General features: G+C 46.1%; 2 protein-coding genes across 4 annotated transcripts in view; one reads left to right on the top strand and one right to left on the bottom strand.

Annotated features, from left to right (window-relative positions):
* The window catches only part of flt1 (fms related receptor tyrosine kinase 1), a 101,048-nt gene that overhangs the window by 59,954 nt on the left and 18,817 nt on the right, over positions 1 to 22,277 (top strand). Inside the window, 2 exon segments of the mRNA XM_031795304.1 lie at positions 12,229 to 12,474; positions 12,730 to 12,854. Of these exon segments, the coding sequence (XP_031651164.1) occupies positions 12,229 to 12,474; positions 12,730 to 12,854 (371 nt within the window).
* Positions 1,566 to 20,506, bottom strand: pan3 (poly(A) specific ribonuclease subunit PAN3). Of its 3 annotated transcripts, none has more exons than XM_031796659.1 (19): positions 20,226 to 20,506; positions 19,745 to 20,082; positions 18,535 to 18,650; positions 18,002 to 18,083; positions 17,693 to 17,874; positions 16,422 to 16,566; positions 15,826 to 16,058; positions 15,596 to 15,700; positions 15,205 to 15,262; positions 14,294 to 14,455; positions 14,044 to 14,160; positions 13,826 to 13,927; positions 11,461 to 11,626; positions 10,963 to 11,050; positions 9,915 to 10,054; positions 9,451 to 9,580; positions 7,466 to 7,530; positions 7,194 to 7,332; positions 4,511 to 4,988 (listed from the first exon to the last, which is right to left on the bottom strand). In XM_031796659.1, exons 2-19 carry the CDS (start codon positions 20,073 to 20,075, stop codon positions 4,845 to 4,847), a joined length of 2,505 nt encoding a protein of 834 aa, XP_031652519.1. In that variant the 5' UTR covers positions 20,076 to 20,082; positions 20,226 to 20,506; the 3' UTR covers positions 4,511 to 4,844. The 3 variants fall into 3 exon arrangements, with proteins under 3 accessions (XP_031652518.1, XP_031652519.1, XP_020364528.1); XM_020508939.2 differs by having other exon boundaries at positions 19,745 to 20,085; positions 20,226 to 20,347; XM_031796658.1 differs by having other exon boundaries at positions 1,566 to 4,988; positions 19,745 to 20,407.

The raw sequence follows: 22,277 nt of genomic DNA, 5'->3' as shown, positions 1-22,277 counted from the left end.
TTAGCTATTTATTTACAATATGTTAACCTCATGAGATTATGTCAAGGAAGGCTGCAGAAAAATATAGGCTCAATTGCGGTCAATGATCATTAAATCAATATATGTATAGTAGCAGTCAAACGTTTGGACACCCCATCTCATTCAAAGGTTTTCCTTTATTTTTACTATTTTCTACATTGTAGAATAATAGTGAAGAAATCAAACCGATGAAATAACACATATGGAATTATGTTGTAACCAAAAAGTGTTAAACAAATCAAAATATATTTTATATAAATAGCCACCCTTTGCACACTCTTGGCATTCTCTCAACCAGCTTCATGAGGTAGTCATCTGGAATGCATTTAAATTAACAGGTTTGCCTTGTTAAAAGTTTATTTGTGGAATACATTTTTGTTAATGCATTTCATCCAATCAGTTGTGTTGGGAAAAGGTAGGGGTGGTAAACAGAAGATATTATGGCAAGGACAGCTTTTTATGGCAAGGACACATCTCAACATCAACTGTTCAGAGACTGTGTGAATCAGGCCTTCGTGTTTGAATTGCTGCAAAGAAACCACTACTAAAGGACACCAATAAGAAGAAGAGACTAGCTTGGGCAAAGAAACACAAGCAATGGACATTAGACCGGTGGAAATCTGTTTGGTCTGAGTCCAAATTTGAGATTTTTGGTTCCAGCCGCCGTGTCTTTGTGAGACACAGACTAGATGAACAGATGATCTCTGCATGTGTGGTTCCCACCGTGAAGCACGGAGGAGGAGGTGTGATTGTGTGGGGGTGCTTTGCTGGCGACACCATCGCTGATTTATTTAGAAATCAAGACACACGACCAGCATGGCTACCACAGCATTCTGCAGTGATACGCCATCCCATCTGGTTTGGGCTTAGTGGGACTTTCATCTGTTTTTCAACAGGACAATGCCCGAAAACACACCAGGCTGTGTAAGGGCTATTTGACCAATAAAGAGAGTGATGGAGTGCTGCATCAGATGACCTGGCCTCCACAATCACACAAACTCAACCCCATTGAGATGGTTTGGGATGAGTTAGACTGCAGAGTGAAGGAAAAACAGCCAACAAGTTCTCAGCATATGTGGGAACTCCTTCAAGACTGTTGGAAAAGCATTCCAGGTGCAGCTGGTTGAGAGAATACCAAGCGTGCAAAGCTGTCATATCAAGGAAAAGGGGTGGCTACTTTGAATAATCTTAAATATTTTGATTTAACACTTTGAGTTACGACATGATTCAATGATGACATAGTTTGAAGTCTTCACTATTAATCTACAATGTAGAAAATAGTAAAAAGAAAATAAACTCTTGAATGAGTAGGTGTCCAGACTTTGACTGGTGCTGAATGTCCAACCATTCCAATCTATGCAGAGCCATGGTGTAGAAGTTCTATATAACATGCATGATAGTGCAAAGAACTCAGTGGCTAACTGACACGTGAATGTATTCGAAACATTTCTAATGTTTAAGCAAAGAAGAGAGTTACCACACTCAGCAAACTGACTGACAACACAATCCTATTGTCTCACCAGCATGAACCTAGAAGACAAACACACTATGTTTTGGTATTCTTTATTAAAATACTGCTGTACACACAAATATTACAACATTTTAGTCAAACACAAGAGGGGCATAAAACATACTAAGATGGTGATGGAGGTGTGTGTGGGGGGAGAGAGGTGTGTGTGTGTGTGTGTGTGTGGGAGAGAGGCAGCAATAGTTAGTGATGCACGGGTTGACTCATAACCCGCAGTCCCCATGGTTATATCCGCAGGGCAAGGGTTTTAGGGTCCTGAAATATTGTGTGGATGAAGGGTGGGTGGGTGGATGAAGGGTGGGTGGGTGGCAGGTGGAATAAAGTGAAGGGGGGGGGGGATTTAAAAAAAAATCTGTACATGTTTAATTGTGTAACTCATATCTATAGGCTACATTGAGGTTTTTCTTTAATTAGAAAAATGAGTGTGTAAACCTAAGCTTCAGGGCCTAACTGCAGGCTCCGCGTGCCAACTAACCTAGCACAGAGGGCGCTATTTTATTTCCCAACAGTGCTGCAAAAGAATGAGGAAAGTAGGCCGTTATAGTATCAACTGGACAGCGGCTACTTTGGGTTTCTAAACTTTATTTTGTGTAATAGTGTATTTTCTAAGCCATAGAAAATAGTCAAAAGAAATATATACACACACACACACACACACACACACACACACACACACACACACACACACACACACACACACACACACACACACACCCCCCACACACACACACACACCCCACACACACACACTTCATTAGATGTTTTATTTAATTCATATGCTGGTAGAGGCTAAAATATATCCATTTATTGTTTCACATTTTGTTTTGCAAAAGGTGTCAATTTAGGCTATTGTTTCAAATTTTTTTCAGCAAAACAACTGTTCAATAGGCCAAAATATTCAATAAATTGATTAAATGTTGAAGAAAAACATCATTGTTCAATAAATGTTCAAGAGAAAAGGGAACAGTGCATTTTCTATATTAGCGGGTTAGGGTTGGATGTAGCCCTCAGATTTCCACTATCACATATAGTCGGGTTGTTGGGGGTGCGGGTGAACAAACAGCTGACCTGCGCATCACTAGCGCTAGTATTACTGGAGTGTGTGTCATGATGGTGATATGATAAACGTTGACATGTGTGGATAGTGATGGCTGTGTGTTGGTATGGGTGTGTGGAAGAGATTGGTTTAAAGATAGGGGTCTAAGCACCACATTCACCAAATATGCTTTCGGTCTTGATCATGTCACTAAAAACAGGAAACAGTACATGATTCTAACATAGCCAACTCACAGCTCACCTCATGGAGTAGGTAGAAGATGCCCCTAACAACTGACATAGGGTCCGATATGTTGTCATCCCCCTAGTAGTTCAGGTAAGACTGGATGCTAGATCTGTGCTTAGGAGCAGCACCCCCCCCCCCCCCGCACTTAAGAGTCCCGCCCACACCGATCTGACTGGATAAAGGGCGACCAATGACGGCCAAACACATTCAGTCATTGGGCCCCTGCAGCTGTCCATTGTCCTGAGAGAATTCCAAACCATCCAGAGGGTCTATTCAATAGGGTTGAATGTTGCACATAGAACTGTGATGTATAGAATAGACCTTCTCATGTGACTAGAAGTCATGATCTATATAATACATTTCTAAAACACTTTGAATGTTTCACCCTTCTGAATAGATCCTTGCTTCTGAGTGCAACAGCCCCCCCCCCCCCCTCCCCCCCTTACCAATTCTCTATCCTTCTCCCTGATGTACACTCCTTCACTACCCATTATGAATTCAAAGGCATTGGATTGGTATAAGCATGGTTTGGAGTTTCCATCATCTCTCTTATGCCAATCCATTATTTTTAAAGCCATGAGAGGGTGTGAATGAGAGCACACTTCAGGGGGAAAAACCCAGGGGACCTCCGGAAGGGGTCAAAGGTGAAAGGTGACTCCTGGTCTTCGCTGCTCGGTGTCTCCAGCACGTTTTGTGTCACATGATCTTAAAAAGGTCAAATAAAAAAAGACATTTTCTTAAAATGATTCAAAACCCCTTCCTACAATCCACTTCGCCCCATTGCCCAGTTCCTTGCCCCCCACCCCCCAAATTGGTCCACAGAAAAACATTTGTGTTGAGGCAGAAAGACTGTCCCTTCCATGTCCCATCATGCATCACTGCACAACAGCAGAGTAAAGTGAGAAGAACCATCTGGAAAGAATCATCACAAAAAGCATAACGTATTCTCAAATGAAGAGGTCACCAGGGACCCTTCAGGAGAGGGAGAAAGACTGAGGGAGGGCCCTTCAGGGGAGGGAGAAAGAGGGACCCTTCAGGGGAGGGAGAAAGAGGGACCCTTCAGGGGAGGGAGAAAGAGGGACCCTTCAGGGGAGGGAGAAAGAGGGAGGGAGGCAGCAAAGAAAATAATTGAGGCAGAACTGGCTCCATTCTCTAGTTATGCCCAATCCATGGGTTCTACCCCAGAGCTGACAAAACAGTTCCATCCCGAGTTCATAATTTGTGTCACAACATTTTCCACAATAGTGTCCATCATTGAGCAATAAAGGAGGGGCTGCCTGGCCTGCCTGACTCTGCTCTAACAAACACAACACACCCCTCAATGGTCTGTTTCAGAGTCCCCATCCCAACCCACAGCCTACTCCAAAACTCAGTGGGTTGTCCTTTCTGAGTGGGAACCGACAACTAAGGCTGACTTGGACCGGCCCATTTCATGAATGGGTTCTTTGACCACCCCCTTAGAAAGCATCCAGTGGTCTGTCCCGTCTCTTAATGTGTTGGTATGAAGGGGTGTGGTCTCCAGCAGAGACACGCAGTAGAAAGCCTGATTTCTATTCAGTTCTCAGTCTGTGTCGGTGTGTGTCTGTGACTTCAGCTCTGTCTGGAGGTGCATCTCGTAGGCCACTCACACATTCATTAAAAGTCAAATAGTGAATCCTCCACAGAAAAAAAGCAGGAAAAAGTTCAATACCACGTGGTTGGTTTATTTTTTTAGTATCCGTTTTGTTCCCCAGTTCTAAAGTAAAATAATGCAGTGTTCATCATCCTTGTTGTCATCGTCACAGCTTCCGTTTCTGTCCACTATTTGTAGTGGCAGCTGCTGGGTTTTTAGGAAAACAACAAAAAAATGATCCTGGTTGCTAAGACAGTGTATGTGACTGATCCAGCAAGTCCCGCCCCCTCTGATGATGCCATCACTATGCGCCTGGTCCTCCGATGTAGTGCAATAATGTGCTTTCAGGTTCAGGGTTCAGGCAGTCCCACCCCGCTGCCTGTGTGTGGGGGGCGGCAGGGGCGCTACAGGGGGCCAGTGGCAGCCGCCTGCTGCAACTCCTGGAAGGTACTGTCGAAGCAGCGCTTCAGGTCTGAGTAGGTCACCACCAGAACACTCTTCTCATCACGAGATACCAGGTTTATCTTCTCAGGCACGCCCGCGTCCAGCTACACAGAGAGACGGGAGAGAGAGAGATAAGTACTGCTAGTCCAGCTACACAGAGAGACAAGAGAGAGAAATAAGTACTGCTAGACTGGTAGTCCAGCTGCACAGAGAGACAAGAGAGAGAAATAAGTTCTGCTAGACTGGTAGTCCAGCTACACAGAGAGACAAGAGAGAGAAATAAGTTCTGCTAGACTGGTAGTCCAGCTACACAGAGAGACAAGAGAGAGAAATAAGTTCTGCTAGACTGGTAGTCCAGCTACACAGAGAAATAAGTACTGCTAGACTGGTAGTCCAGCTACACAGAGAGACAAGAGAGAGAAATAAGTTCTGCTAGACTGGTAGTCCAGCTACACAGAGAGACAAGAGAGAGAAATAAGTTCTGCTAGACTGGTAGTCCAGCTACACAGAGAAATAAGTACTGCTAGACTGGTAGTCCAGCTACACAGAGAGACAAGAGAGAGAAATACATTCTGCTAGACTGGTAGTCCAGCTACACAGAGAGAGAAATAAGTTCTGCTAGACTGGTAGTCCAGCTACACAGATAAATAAGTACTGCTAGACTGGTAGTCCAGCTACACAGAGAAATAAGTACTGCTAGACTGGTAGTCCAGCTACACAGAGAGACAAGAGAGAGAAATAAGTTCTGCTAGACTGGTAGTCCAGCTACACAGAGAAATAAGTACTGCTAGACTGGTAGTCCAGCTACACAGAGAAATAAGTACTGCTAGACTGGTAGTCCAGCTACACAGAGAGACAAGAGACAAGAGAGAGAAATAAGTACTGCTAGACTGGTAGTCCAGCTACACAGAGAGACGGGAGAGAGAGAGAGATAAGTACTGCTACACTGGTAGTCCAGCTACACAGAGAGAGACCAGAGACAGAGAGAGAAAAGTACTGCTAGATTGGCAGTCCAGCTACACAGCGAAATAAGTACTGCTAGACTGGTAGTCCAGCTACACAGAAAGAAGGGAGAGAGAGAGACAGATAAGTACTCCTAGACTGGTAGTCCAGCTACACAGAGAGAAGAGAGAGACAGATAAGTACTCCTAGACTGATAGTCCAGCTACACAGAGAGACGGGAGACAGAAAGCGATAAGTACTGCTAGACTGGTGGTCCAGCTACACAGAGAGACGGGAGACAGAGAGCGATAAGTACTGCTAGACTGGTAGTCCAGCTACACAGAGAGATGGGAGAGGAGGTTGAGAGGTGGGTGAGGAGAAGAGGGAGGGTGGGTGGGGAGTGTGTGAGTGATTGAAGCAGAGGGAGGGAAATTGGAGGGAGAGGAGAAGAGGAGAACAAGTGGGTGAGTGGTGAGGAGGTGTGGGAGAGGAGGGTGACTAGAAGTGGGTGAGGAGAAGAGGGTGAGTGGAAAAGAGGGATGAGGATGGAGAGTGAGAAGAGGATGAGTGGAGAGGAGGATGGATGGAGAGTGATGAGAGGATGGTGGAAAGTGAGGAGAAGAGGGTGAATGGAGAGGAGAAGAGGGTGAATGGAGAGGAGAAGAAGAGGGTGAGTGGAGTGAGGAGAAGAAGAGGGTGAGTGGAGTGAGGAGAAGAAGAGGGTGAGTGGAGTGAGGAGAAGAAGAGGGTGAGTGGAGTGAGGAGAAGAAGAGGGTGAGTGGAGAGTGAGGAGAGGACGGAGGGTGAGTGGAGAGTGAGGAGAGGACGGAGGGTGAGTGGAGAGTGAGGAGAGGACGGAGGGTGAGGAGAAGAGTGTGAGAGGAGCGTGAGTGAAGAGGAGTGAGGAGGGAGGGTGAGTGGAGAAGAAGGTGAGAGGAGGGTGAGTGGACAGTGAGGAGAGGACAGAGGGTGAGTGGAGAGAAGAGTGTGAGTGAGGGAGGCTGAGTGCAGAGGAGGGAGGGTGAGTGGAGAGGACAGAGGGTGAGTGAGTGGAGAGTGAGGGAGGGTGAGAGGAGGAAGAGAGGGTGAGTGAGAGGAGCGTGAGTGAGTGCAGAAGAGGGAGGGTGAGTGTGTGAGTGGAGAGGAGGGAGGGAGGGTGAGTGGAGTGTGTGTGTGTGTGTGAGTGAGAAGGCACAAGGGAGAAGGGAATGAAAGGGAAATGAGAGAAGAGAATGAGAAAAGAGATGAGGGATGGGTGACGAGAAAGAGCACTGAGTAAAAGACAGAAAGAAGGGTGAGAACGACCCAGAGAAGAGAGAGGCAGAAAGAGAGAAACACAGGAAGAGAAGCAGGAGGAGGCGGCATACTTTGTTGAGGCAGGAGACGATGTGGCTGAGGTCTATCCAGGGGGTCCCAGACTCCGTCACCTGGTGGAACAGGTGGTCTCTGAACAGTTTCAGCAGGTACCGGTCCCCCGTTTCCGACCACGTACGGTCCTTCTGAAACCTGGCACACAGAGAGACACAGAGAGAGACAAAGTTAGACACCAACAAGTGAAGAGAGCTTGTAGAAGTGTAAAATGAAGGGAGAGTCAATTGGTCGATGTGAAACATTTACTTCAGAGTGATACAGTACTTACTCTGGCCTCTCGTTGATGGTGCCCAGTTTAGCCAACAGACGGAAGAGACGACCATTCTGAACCTCCTACAACAGATATAAAACAACTTGATTCGTCAAATATCATACTCCTAGAACCACAACACAACGGGTCAAATGAACCATTGATGTTAAGTCCAAAATGTATTATTTTCAACTGGAAGAGGTGTTTGTCTGTGTGAACTGTAGGTGGTATTATTATTTATACACCGAGTACAAAACATTCCTAATATCAAGATGCACCCTCCCTTTCTGCCCTCAAAACAACTTCAAGTTGTCAGGGCATAATCCACGGCCTAAAAGTCCTTCTTTAACCCATCTCCTCCCCTTCCTCTACACCGATTGAAGTGGATTTAACAAGTGACCTCAATAAAGGATCATAGCTTTCACCTGGATTCACCTGGTCAGTTTGTAATGGAAAGAGCAGGTGTTCCTAATGTTTTGTACACTCAGTGTATATTACTTTACTGGAGTTAAACAGGCCATCTGTAATACATTTTTGGACTTAAATGAAACGGTATATACCCATTGATTCTTGAAGAATATAAAGTATAAATATAGCCTCAATATTTTGATCAAATCTTTATGGCTCAGTTGGTAGAGCATGGCATTTGTAACACCAGGATAGTGGGTTCGATTCCTGGGACCACCCATATGTAAAATGGTTTTTATATTTTGAACTGCAGATTGTTCCTTTAAATAAGTCACCATCAAGGCAAACCCACAGAGAGCATGAACACACACACACACCATTTCCTGTTGGTAACACAATTCGACACAGTGGTGCTTATCTGTGTTGTATGTAAGGAAGGAGAAGTATGTGTAAAAGCATGAAGGTTAATGTGGATAAAAATACTACCAGAAACCCATCTGAACAGGAACCCCACACCAAGGGAGTAACATGACTCTCGCACATACACAACTCATAGACTGAAAGGTGGCATTTCCTGTTTGATGCTAAAGATGGCAGCAGAACCGCTCACACAGGACATACTCACTCCTCTCTTCCCTGATACAAGCACCAAAACAAAACTGAAGGGGGGTGGGGGGGGCAGAAGAGGAAAGCAGAAGCTGTAGAGTGGACAGAGGGACCACAGCCCACCCCCTGTATCTCCACCCCCTGTATCTTCACACCACTCTCCTTCCTCACCCTCGCCACCTTCCCTTCTACAGAGCAGAGGTCACAAAAACACACACAGCCTTTTGATGCGTATGTGAGTAAAGTACATGACGGGGGAAAAGAGTGTCACGACAGGCCTGATGGAAACATGTCAACAATACTAAATATGCTTGACAAGGTGGGATCTCTACGTCAGTCAAATTAATTATGCAAGAAATGGTGGGGGAATTGCCTGTATGAACAAATATTGATTTGATAACTAACCATCATATCGAAGTCAACTTGGAGTCACACGATGACATGGTGTGTGGCCCTCCCACTACAACTCAGAAAACCATTCCGTTTATTAGGCTTCTGATTAACTTCACAGGGTGGGGAAGGCTTGATGCTCCTTCCCAATAAATATCCAGGGTCCTACTCTGGTGGCATGATGATCGATGCTTGGCTGCCATTTCACAGAATAATACTATTTTGTCCATAACAATCTCATCATGTAGGTAGTCTACCTTCACTGTATCTGCCAGCTGTTGGCTAGAGCACACATACCAACACCAGAGTGGGCACATTTGCTATATAAATGCAACATTTATGACAAAACCCATCTGTAAAGTAGAAAATTAGATGGAAATCCATTTAACTTGCAAGAATTTAAGTGCAAAAGTTATTTGAAATGCATCCTCATGCACAGCCTTTTATCATCAACAAGTCAATTTGATGGAAGCATCTCTGGTGGGAAAATTAGCATATTGTGTGTGTATGCAGATTTGATAATATTCACATGAAAATCTGTCACCAATTGGATGAAAACTTAGCTACTGTTGAACTCCATGACCCAACAGTGTGTGTACCTTGGCAAGGTCCTCCTCGATGACATCATTCCTCATCTGTGATGCGTCCAGCTGTGTGTAGAAGCGAGCTCCGATCATAGGCATGATGTCATTGACGCTTCGCAGCCTTGACTGCTCTGTCAGCAGATACCTACAACACAGACAGCATTACTTCAGTCAGTCCAAACTAACAACGCAAGAGCGTCAAACTCAATTCCTGGAGGGTCACGTCTGAGGCTCTTGTTCTCGTCTTTCAATTAGTGTCCAATTAAGACCAAAAAAACAGGTGAGGGCACTTCCTTACTCAGTAGTGACCTTTAATTCATCAATCAAGTGGAAAGGAAGAGTGAAAACCTGCAGACACTCGGCCCTTGAGGACTGGAGTTGGACATGATGCCATATGTGAGTGTTTGTTGCAGATGCGTGAGCAGTTGATTAACACCAGCTTCATAGCCTTGTGCAGGTTCTGTCTGTGGGTGTCTTACAGGATGAGGTTCTTGAGGTCTGATGAGTAGTTGATTGACACTAGCTCCATGGCCTTCTGCAGGTTCTCTCTCTGAATGCCAGCCAGAGAGTTACAGGCCAGGGCCAACACCACCTTGCCCAGGGATATCAGGTCCGCTTGCTACACACACGAGAAACGGGTTAACAAAAACACACACTACAGGGAGGGGCCAACTCAACCATTTCAAAGAATATCAGGTCAACATCTCATAAAACAATATGTTACATACAGCAGTTTATTAAAGGGACAATGAGTGAGGTCTGCTTCATGTTTACATTTTTGCCATCGAAAGAATACTGGTATCGTCCCAGCCCAACATAACACCAGTCATCACTACACTAGCAGTCTACCATATTCACATAACACCAGTCATCACTACACTAGCAGTCTACCATATTCACATAACACCAGTCATCACTACACTAGCAGTCTACCATATTCACATAACACCAGTCATCACTACACTAGCAGTCTACCATATTCACTCAACACCAGTCATCACTACACTAGCAGTCTACCATATTCACTCAACACCAGTGATCACTACACTAGCAGTCTACCATATTCACTCAACACCAGTCATCACTACACTAGCAGTCTACCATATTCACATAACACCAGTGATCACTACACTAGCAGTCTACCATATTCACTCAACTGATGTCATCACTTACCTGCATGGCATCTATACATTGAATTGCTTACTATCATGTACAGGCTACACGCAACCTCTTGCCGCAGCTAGTGTAGACAATGTCCAATCTCACATTTTGATCTCCAAACTAGCTGTGTGGCAGTGGCAGATGCTAAAATAGAAACTGTGGCTAACAAAATGGCTGATACAATGTGGCCACTAAAGTACTTGACAAAATACAAATTTCCGGTTTGAATGGGAATACCAGGAAGGAAAATTGACACACACACACACACACACACACACGAACAGGGTACAGAACAGAACCATGTGTCCATCTGAATCAGAACTAGGCTATGTTCTGCCAGACTGACAGAGAGGGAGGTTACTGTACCTGGTACTGTGGCATGAGGGTCACATGGTTGGTCTGACTGTTGTCAAACGTTAAGACATCAAACACCCCTACACAGTTCACCCGTAACCTGCAGGGACAAACGGCATGGTGAGCTGTGTGTGTGCGTGTGTGGGGGGCGTGTGTGTGTGTGTGTGTGTGGGGGGGGGGGGTTGTTTCTCCACATTCTGCAGTCTGAAAAAAGGAAGCCAGGACTAATACAGAGCTTCTGCTTTCACTGTTCCTCTACAGGAAATAAGCCACCAGATAAGCATCAGGGGGCTGCAGACACAATGGTTTATACACAGTTCCCTAGCAGGGAACTTTACGTAGCTTGCCCACAATCAAGCAATGCAAAAATGGTGGGAATTCAGGACTAACACAGAGACAGCAGCTGCAACATTGAACTGGTTCGAGGTAGTTATCAGTTTCTGACCACACTGCGTCACATTAAAAATGTGTGCATGTGTGTGTGTGCCTGCAAGGTGTGTGTGTGTCTACCTGGTCTTGCCGGTGATAAGGATCTTGCTGGGGTCCATGACCCTGCAGGCCAGGCCAGCAGTGTGGATGGTTCTGAGAGCTGAGCTCAGCTGGACGATGTAGGCCCAGATCAGAGACTCAGGAAGCAGACCAGCATGCTGCCGGGGTGGTGGGGGCTCGTGCTGTCCTACAGGGGGGCACCAGACTCACACGGTTAGAAACAAAAAGGATAGACTTTCTAGGCCAGTGTTGTTTATTTAACCAGGCAAGTCAGAAGAACAAATTCTTATTTACAATGACAGCCTACACCGGACAAACGCGTACAATGCTGGATCAATTGTGCACCACCCTATGGGACTCCCAATCACGGCCGGCTGTGATACAGCCTGGATTCGAACCAGGGTGTCTGTAGTGACGCCTCAAGCACTAAGATGTAGTGCCTTAGACCGCTGCACCACTTGGGAACCAAATGTCAAGACACGTAGTCACAGACATACAACACACACACAATGAACACTTGAGAGAGGTGTTAGTGTGATATAGAGTAGTAATTACAATGGTGGTCAGAGAGGCTGAGAGGCTCTGCTTCCTCTGGGCTTGCCTAGTAGCTATAGCACCTGTCTCAGGATCAGTTTCAGCCACAGCTTCCCCCCCCCCCCACCCCAACTACAGCATGAGCACACCAGCAACCACACACACACACAACATCCCTACTATCACACAGACCAGCAACTGTCAGTGCTGGCACCACAAACATCCACCCCCTACACCCCTTTACCACACTCACAGAGACACCGTTAGCACCGGTCACCTCACAGAGAACCCCGTTAGCACCGGTCACCTCACAGAGAACCCCGTTAGCACCGGTCACCTCACAGAGAACCCCGTTAGCACCGGTCACCTCACAGAGAACCCCGTTAGCACCGGTCACCTCACAGAGAACCCCGTTAGCACCGGTCACCTCACAGAGAACCCCGTTAGCACCGGTCACCTCACAGAGAACCCCGTTAGCACCGGTCACCTCACAGAGACACCGTTAGCACCGGTCACCTCACAGAGACACCGTTAGCACCGGTCACCTCACAGAGACACCGTTAGCACCGGTCACCTCACAGAGACACCGTTAGCACCGGTCACCTCACAGAGACACCGTTAGCACCGGTCACCTCACAGAGACACCGTTAGCACCGGTCACCTCACAGAGACACCGTTAGCACCGGTCACCTCACAGAGACACCGTTAGCACCGGTCACCTCACAGAGAACCCCGTTAGCACCGGTCACCTCACAGAGACACCGTTAGCACCGGTCACCTCACAGAGAACCCCGTTAGCACCGGTCACCTCACAGAGAACCCCGTTAGCACCGGTCACCTCACAGAGACACCGTTAGCACCGGTCACCTCACAGAGAACCCGTTAGCACCGGTCACCTCACAGAGAACCCGTTAGCACCGGTCACCTCAGAGACACCGTTATCACCGGTCACCTCACAGAGACACCGCTAGCACCGGTCACCTCACAGAGAACCCGTTAGCACCGGTCACCTCACAGAGACACCATGGAGAGAGCACGTTGGGGTCAGTACGAGAGAGGTGGAGGGGGGACGTTGGGGTCAGTACAAGAGAGGTGGAGGGGGGACGTTGGGGTCAGTACAAGAGAGGTGGAGGGGGACGTTGGGGTCAGTATGAGAGAGGTGGAAGGGGGAATGCATTGGGGCCAGTATGAGAGTGGTAGAGGGGGGACGTTGGGGTCAGTATGAGAGAGGTGGAGGGCGTACGTTGGGGTCAGTATGAGAGGTGGAGGGCGTACGTTGGGGTCAGTATGAGAGGTGGAGGGCGTACGTTGGGGTCAGTATGAGAGGTGGAGGGCGTACGTTGGGGTCAGTATGAGAGAGGTGGAGGGCGTACGTTGGGGTCAGTATGAGAGAGGTGGAGGGCGTGCGTTGGGGTCAGTATGAGAGAGGTGGAGGGCGTACGTTGGGGTCAGTATGAGAGAGGTGGAGGGCGTACGTTGGGGTCAGTATGAGAGAGGTGGAGGGCGTACGTTGGGGTCAGTATGAGAGAGGTGGAGGGCGTACGTTGGGGTCAGTATGAGAGCGATGGAGGGCGTACGTTGGGGTCAGTATGAGAGCGGTGGAGGGCGTACGTTGGGGTCAGTATGAGAGTGGTGGAGGGCGTACGTTGGGGTCAGTATGAGAGTGGTGGAGGGCGTACGTTGGGGTCAGTATGAGAGAGGTGGAGGGCGTACGTTGGGGTCAGTATGAGAGAGGTGGAGGGGGTACGTTGGGGTCAGTATGAGAGAGGTGGAGGGGGTAAGTTGGGGTCAGTATGAGAGAGGTGGAGGGGGTACGTTGGGGTCAGTATGAAAGAGGTGGAAAAAGACTCACCCCACTTCCTCTTGGTGAAGTAGGAGTCGGCAGTTGGGTCGTTGAAGTGCCTGCTAAACATGGTTTCTGCCCCCGCATGGAAGTCATAGGAAAACACCAACGCTGAGAGAGAAACAGGAGGTTAGTGTGGGGTTATGAATCAAACATACACTGAAACAAAAACCAATGGAAACACACTTAGAGACCCCCCCACACACACACACACACACACAACTCACAGTGGTCTCCAAAGGCCTTGGTGGTGAAGACCTCCCTCAGGGTAACAGAGTTGGAGTGCTGGATCTTCTTCCACATGTCCACCAGCATCATACACTTGGTGTTCACCAGCCTGAAACCTAGACACACACACAGGAAGGACATTTAGAGAACATGACCACTCAGGAATCATTTTATTTTCAATCAAGGCTGATCATTTAAAACCCCAAGGACACGAAGGCAAAGTGTGTGTGTGTGTGTGTGTGGTCTCACCATGTACCCTCCTCAGGCAGTAAGGCAGGTCGTCCTTGCTGTTGACGGCCTTGTAGCAGGAAGTGATGTAGCTGAAGTTGCTGGTCTTCTGCAGGCGGTTGGGAGGGGGGACAGGCTCCAGGGGAAACAGGCTGTGGTAGCTATCCACCTCAGAGGGAACACCTGGGACAGGGATACACATCATGAGAACACACGTACACGGAGTGGACAAAACATTACAAACACCTGCTCTTTCCTTGACAGACTGATCAGCTGAAACCTATCATCCCTTATTGATGTCACTTGTCATCTACAAGTGTAGATGAAGGGGAGGAGACAGATTAAATAAGGAGTTTTAAGCCTTGAGACAATTGAGACATGGATTGTGTATGTGTGTCATTCAGAGGGTGAATGGACAAGACAAAAGATTTAAGTGCCATTGAACTGTGGGAAGCAATGAGTCAACATGGGCCAGCATCCCTGTGGAACGCTTGATACCTTGTAGAGTCCCTGCCCTGACAAATTAAGGCTGTTCTGAGGGCAAAGGGGGGTGTACACAGCGTATATACACCAACACACAATGTCTACATCAAATACATCAGTTGACACTCATCTTCATCTTAAGTTGATAGTTGAACAACTTGACAATGTTCTATAAACCAACCAGTGTGACTATGTGTGTGTGTGTGTAAACTGTCGTCAGGAATCCTACAGACAGAGACACGACTCAGCTGCGAGTCTCACTTTCAGCCAGCAAGGAAACTCCTCATCGACCGCAACAGAAGCTACACAACCATACCGTCAGAACAAATTTCAACTGTCCAACAATGACCACAACGTCAGAACCCATATCAACTGTCCACAATGACCACAACTCCAATAATAGCCCCTCCACTACCTCTATTCAGCCAATCAGGGAAGGAATGCTTTACCGGTGTTCTCTGACTGGTCGATCTGAGCCATGGTGATTAGATGTCTGTTTATCAGCTCCTACAGGGAACCATAGGAAATGACATCAGAGATCAACACTGACATCACAGTATGATTGGAGGATTAGAACAGAGCCAGACAAACAGAACCAGGTAGATGAGAGAGAAAGAGTCAAACATGGAGACAGGGCAAAAAAGAGGAGGGACCAAAAGGGAAACAGAAAGTTGGTTTCAGACAGGAAGAACCAGGGGGGTGAAGAGATCAACACTGACATCACAGTATGATTGGAGGATTAGAACAGAGCCAGACAAACAGAACCAGGTAGATGAGAGAGAAAGAGTCAAACATGGAGAGAGAGGGATACTGACATATTAGAGACGGGGGGGGGAGTACCTGTCGGAGTTCATCAGCCATGAAGAAGGACGGAGCGTTGGCTTTGGGCTGCATGTAGGCTACGTGGGGAGCAGTGGGGGGGTAGATGTGGTAGGTAGGAAACACCTGCACAAAAACACATTTAACGACTGTACTTCCTATTGATGGAGAAATCATAACCGACAGTCCACTGATGATAATGAGGAATTTATTTTCAATGCCGTCAGTAAAGGCAACTAAATGGAACGTACCATCCCGGCCATGGGAGCGGGGGTGTTGTCGGTGTAGAAGTAGGTGGTCCCCCCCACTGTCTCCTTCTGGATGATGTGGGCCCCCTGGTCAGACACACTGGTGGGCACCATGTAGTTAGCCGGATTGGGGTTGTTGGGGTTGGGGGTGTGGCTGCGCCGGCGAGGTGCAGGGGAGGTGTGGGGGGTGATTTTGGGGGAGTGGAGGGGGGAGGACCCTGCAGAAAGAGACATCCCTGTGGAGAGGGGGGGATACCAGAGAGGACATTGGTTAAGCAGAGGTACAGAGTTCATTGGGGTGGCTCCAATCATTGTTCTAATGGGTGACTGACTATGGTGGAATTCATCATGCTGGGGATTTACTTGAATAATACATTGTCTGTTGTTTTTTCTAGAGCATCTCCATTGTATGGAGTCCATTCACCTGTTTGCCAGGAGAACAATGGGAAGTAACATCATTAGAGAACCTCTGCAAACTCACTCAACCTGACATATCCACGATATGGTGCAAAAAGAGAGCAGGGCTGAAAGCAATACAACCCCTTGGTTGGTGGGTTCTAAGTCAGAGAATGAAGTGGTTTCTGTAGTGGATGGCTCACCGGGTGCTAGGGCAGCGGCGGTGGAGCTGCTGAGGCTGGGGTGGGGGAAGAGGGGCAAGGGGAAGGCTGGAACACTGGACTGGACCATAGTGGCCATGCGGGGAACCCCCTTAGGGATGAACTCATTGGCTGTAGGGTTGGGAGCCTGGGAGAGCGAGCGAGAGGGAGCGTGAGAGAGAAAGAGCGAGAGATGCATGATATTAGAATTAGATTAAGTTGTTCTGCTTCATCAGAGATTGTATTAGTATAATGTTTGTTTCCTTGTAAGCAGCTTTGGCTTCATCGTATACTGGAAAACATACATTTCTCTATGAATTTATTTGGACAGTGAAGCGCAATTTACCAGTCTAAAAATCAGCTGGTTTGCGCTGAGGTGGGAGAGGTGGGAGAAATATGCCAATTTCAGTGAATGCAACTAGGGATATTTAAGACCGATCAAAGCTGGTTTTAGCGGTAATGCAATTGGTTATGGCATCGATTTTGCCATGAATCGTGAACAATGATGAGCGAGAAAGCTGCAGATGCACAAAGATCATGCCCCCAAAACATACTAACCTCTCCCCATTACCAATAACAAGGGAGGTTAGCATTTTTGGCGGGCGTATGATATGCCTCTCTCACTCATCATTACTCACAATTCATTCATGATAATCTGTAATATTGGTAGCATCCACATTAATGTAGAAGTGTTCAGAAACGTTCTATTATTATTTACAATAAAAGTGACTTCAAAATGACAATACATTATTTCTATTGGGCACAACATAATCCGAAACATAACCAAAACAAACTGCAAATGCATCCAACAAGTTTGAAGAGTCACAAGCTTGATGTCGTCATTGCGTGCTAAGAATATGGGAACAAATACTAAACTTGACAAAATTGAATACACTATAAATGACATTTCTCCAAATACCTATGACACCTCCATTTCTAAATATAAACAAAACATGAAAACACACTCAAATAAAAAGGTGTTTTTTTGTAATCTTGCCTCATAACATTTGATCTCAAATCCAAAATGCTCGAGTACAGAGCCAAATTAAAAGTTTTAGCTTCACTGTCCAAATAAATACATAGGGGAGTGTATAAAACAACCAACAGACAGGATGACATTAGCTAGAGAAAACATACAACACAACCACCACGGATGGGTTTAGGTTGAACTATTTTCCACAGTAGGCCCTAAAAAAACACAATAAACGCCTCAAAATCCAACTATTACCCGTGGTTGATAACCGCACCAGGACCCAGGGTAGTGGTGCTCTTACCTTTCTCCTTTGTGATATGCTCAGAGCACCAAAGTCACTGAAGAGTGAGGACATGGGAGAACTAACTGGATCAGGAAGAGGACATAGAGGAAGAGGGAATGAAGACTGTGTTGTCCACGGAGAGTTTTCCATCGACCCACAACTCTGACCTGGTCCAACTGCCAGGGTTCCATGGAATAGATCTGTCAGTGATGCCATGGGTGTTCCAATCAAAGAGTTAGAAACTACTTAAATGATAATTCTACAGTTATTAGTGTCAATGATCTGATACATAAAGTGTTCTGTAGGTGCTGGGTTCTAACTTCTTACCGTGAGCGCTGTGGCTAAAGTTCTTTTCACCATCATCAAGGAGACTGGGAGAACTGCTGCTGCTGCTGCTGCTGGTCATTCTCTACAAAACAATCACAAACAAAACACAGATGCTTAAAAGTGTACTCTCTTAGTTAGCTAACATATCCTAGCAAAGCAAACAACCCTGATTATCTTAAAAGGTACTAGTCTGTAGCAAAATAATTCCCATTAGTATCTGCATCACTGGCTGATTGTCTTGGAATTGTGCTTAGGTGTATAAATCTGGTTCAAATTACAGATGAAATAGCCTACATACGTGTAACAATTGAAATAAACAAGTACCTAGGCCTACGCAATTAATTGTCTTTGCACCAGTACTGAACCAGACTTTCTGATTAACATACAAGAAGAACACCTTTTCCACATTAGCACTATCATTCAGTAATTGACCCATATTTCCTCATTTACCGTAGATCTAAAGCTGGTACCGGAACACTTGAGTGCATCTGTTCAGTCAGTACTATATAGTTTCATTTGGAGGCTGGTCATACCTGCATCATTGAGTATTTAGACTCTGCGGGGCTCCCGAAGCCGTTGACCCCAATAAAGCTGCTGCTGAAGTAGGAGTTGGTCAGATTAGCATCAGTCCCACCCTCCATACCAGGGACTGCAGAGGACAAGGATGAGGGGTTCAGAATCAGACATCCCTTCTACTACACAGGCACAAGATCTGGATGGTCCTGGTAAATGTCCTATTCAATGTTTGGAAAACATTATGGAGACTGAGACAAGCGATGCCAAACAGACTGTCAGCCTAATGTATTGTTTGGCCAGTTGCTGGTCGAAAACATCTCAATTAAAGAACAGCTCACTTTCTCCCTTAAAGAGTCAACAAGAATCTCATTCATTAAATGGCTGTGTGAAGCAAAATGCACGTAATGCACAAAAGTCGTTTAACTAATGTTGACTGTCTTCATTTGCAGGACTGGTCCGTTACAGATGAGTAGCCAATCAGCAAGCTTCTTGAGAAGATGTAAACACTTAAACTATATCCAGTCAGCTAGCTAGCCAACGTGTGTGCAAAATGATAATATCCACGTTGCAATCAAACGTGTCATTGTGCATAGTTCAATTATATCGCATACAGCTATTTGGTGGTTGCAATATGTTGCTAGTTAATTATGCTAACTAGCTACTAAATAAAGGGACTTCATAACACTGCAGCAGCTGTTTTGGGTTAGCATGTAAGCTAGCAAGCCATCCTCATGCATGAAGACAAGAATGATAAAATATCTCGCTTCCAAACTATTCCACATTAACTAGCGCGTTAACGTAGCTATTGCAAGTGTTGTGTAAACGTTAATTTGCCACAAATTGATTTTGCAAGAGTTGATTATGGCTAGGCTAAGTTGTTTAGCCATAGTTTGATAGTTAACAAGTTAGCCAATGATTGTCTGAATTTTCCCACTCATGTCTTGAAGCGGTCAAATACAAAATACTGAATTGTCTCAGTTAGCTAAATGCATTATTTGAAGGAGCTCAAGCGTCGACGCTGGATGAAAACTTTAGTGCTCCGACACTTTAATTAGGTATGCTTGATTGTGTAGCTTGAAAAACACGTTTTGGGGGCAGGGGCCTCAAAGAATCCCCGGGCTCAATTTTAACAAAGCCACTCACACGCCCCAAAACCAACAACCACCGATGAGGATGTGCTAGGCCCTGTCGTGTCGAACATGGGGCAACCAGACCAAGCATACTCACTGGTTAACAGCTGTCCATCCAGAGCCGTGCCTGCAGACCCAAGAGAGTCGCTCTTTTTGGTGACGGTCGGCACCCCTACCGGGCAGGCCGGGGGTGCACTAAGCGGATACCCCGCTGCCGTCACGGCTCCTCCTGACATGGATAAAGGGACAGGGCTTCCTCCACCATGAAGAGACATGTTTGCCATGGACGGTTCCTCGTGCAAAAACTGACACTCGTCCCCATAAAAGCAAGTCTTGTCCTTTGCGTAGTATCGGCAGAACTTCACCTTGACGCAGGGAATTCCGACACCCCCGAGCGGAGCAGCTGAAGCTGGGAGTCCACTGTTCATGGCACCGCTGCTGCCGCCGGAAAATATTCGAACATAGAGAGACGTCGATTGCTAGTTAGCTTGCTCTCGAGCTGGGTTAGATTAATGTAAATGCAAAGCGATATGCAACAGCAAATATGATTCGTCCAAACCTAAAATTACATCACTCACATATACGTCTAGATGATAAGGACATCGCGTTTGATAAATCCTGGTCGTTTTTGTCGCTACCCATGTAGCTGGCCTAGCTAGTAGCTAGCCTGTTGTTGAGCCTCGTTCACCCTTGTTGTTGTTGTTTTCTGCTCTCTGGCTACTCCGCTAAGAACCAGCTAGCATAGCATTGCATTGTGGGTAGCTTGCTACAAAGCAAAGTGTGTAATCATTAGTCCAAACAGTTGCAAAACGTTTCATTTTTGAAACGAAAACAACCGTTTCTATTAGACAAATTCAGCCCCATTTCGTTCCGTTTAAGAAATGGTTAGCAACAGGTTCGGCGTAATGAATACGCCCCAGTGACATGTGAAGCGGCTTTGACTGAGGGACAGCTTTTTTGTCTGTGTACAGAAACAACGATTTCCTATACAGAAATATGTTAGTTTGTCACCATACCCAATCGTTGTATAGAATATACAGTCATGAAAGTGCAAGTGACGTGTGATATTAAACCTCTGTGATGTAGTAAATCACTGATGTCACAGAAAAGGCTAAATGTCATGTCACATTGTAGCAAGCCAACATTTAGGGCTGTTTGTTACATTGTAGCAGGCACTACACAGTATTCCTTTTCCCTTTGACATTTCACCAGTCATTGGATTACTCGTAATCACTTGATAAAGACATTTCTGTAAAGTAAAATCCCCATGGTCCTACAATAATATTATTATCAATCCAATGAAAATGTGAGAATATTTCAGACTAAATAAATATGTGGGATATTTTATATACATTTGGTTTCATTTTATTAGGTTATTAGAAATATTGCTATATAATAAGTAAGCGGTTATTACATTAGGGCCTATAGGCTCTAGTTCATCACCAGGTAGTCTGGCAGTTAGAGGGGTTTTTGAATACATGTTTTATGTAACCTTTATTTAACTAGGCAAGTCAGTTAAAACCCTATTCTTATTTACAGTGATGGCCTACCCCAGCCAAACCCTAACCAGGACGACACTGGGCCAATTGTGCGCTGCCCTATGGGCCTCCCAATCACGGCCTGTGGTGATACAGCCTGGAATCGAACCATGGTCTGTAGCGATGCCTCTAGCACTGAGATGCAGTGCCTTAGACCGCTGTGCCACTCTGGAGCCCAGCATTGGGCCAGAAACCGAAAGGTTGCTGGTTTGAATACCTGAGCCGAAATGTGAAAAGTCTGTCAATATGCACTTAACCTAATTTGATCCAGTTTTGATCCACTTAATCTAATTTGATCCAGTTTTGATCCACTTAACACTAATTTGTTGCCGTACTACTACCCTGTAAAACTACACATTTCACTGCACCTATCTGGTGTGACAATATACACTAAATATACAAAAGTATGTGGACACCCCTTTCAAATGAGTGGATTTGGCTATTTCAGCCACACCAGTTGCTGACAGCACACAGCCATGCAATCTCAGAGACTTTCAACGTGGCACCGTCATAGAATGCAACCTTCAACAAATAAGTGTTGTTATTAGGAAGTGGAAATGTCTAGGAGCAGCAATGGCTCAGCCCTGAAGTGGTAGGTCACACACGCTCACAGAACAGGACTGCAGAGTGCTGAAGCACTTAGCGTGTAAAAATTGTCTGTCCTCGGTTGCAACACTCACTACCAAGTTGCAACAGTGAGCCAGGCCTAATCACCCAACATCAGTGTCCGACCTCACTAATGCTTTTATGGCTGAATGGAAGCAACTCCATGCATAAATGTTTGAACATCTAGTAGAAAGCCTTCCCAGAAGAGTGGAGGCTGTTATAGGGGACCAACTCCATGTTAATGCCCAGGATTTTGGATTGAGATGTGTCCACATACCTTTGGTCATGTAGGGTATATATTTGTTCAAAGTCAACCATCGCAATTTTCGTGGCCTGACATTCAAAGTTACTGTGATAACGTCATGGACCTTCAAGTACCAAATAAGTCTCTGAAAAAGAACCGCAGATCAAACGTCACACATAAAAGATACCTTCTTGGGGCATCACTCTCGAGAGCTTCTCATTGTGAAAAAAAAGAGACACACG

Source organism: Oncorhynchus kisutch, linkage group LG18 (genome assembly GCF_002021735.2).
Source record: "Oncorhynchus kisutch isolate 150728-3 linkage group LG18, Okis_V2, whole genome shotgun sequence".
NCBI lineage: Eukaryota > Metazoa > Chordata > Actinopteri > Salmoniformes > Salmonidae > Oncorhynchus > Oncorhynchus kisutch.
The sequence above is the reverse complement of the archived record's forward strand: the minus strand, read 5'-3'. Positions and strand labels throughout refer to the sequence as shown.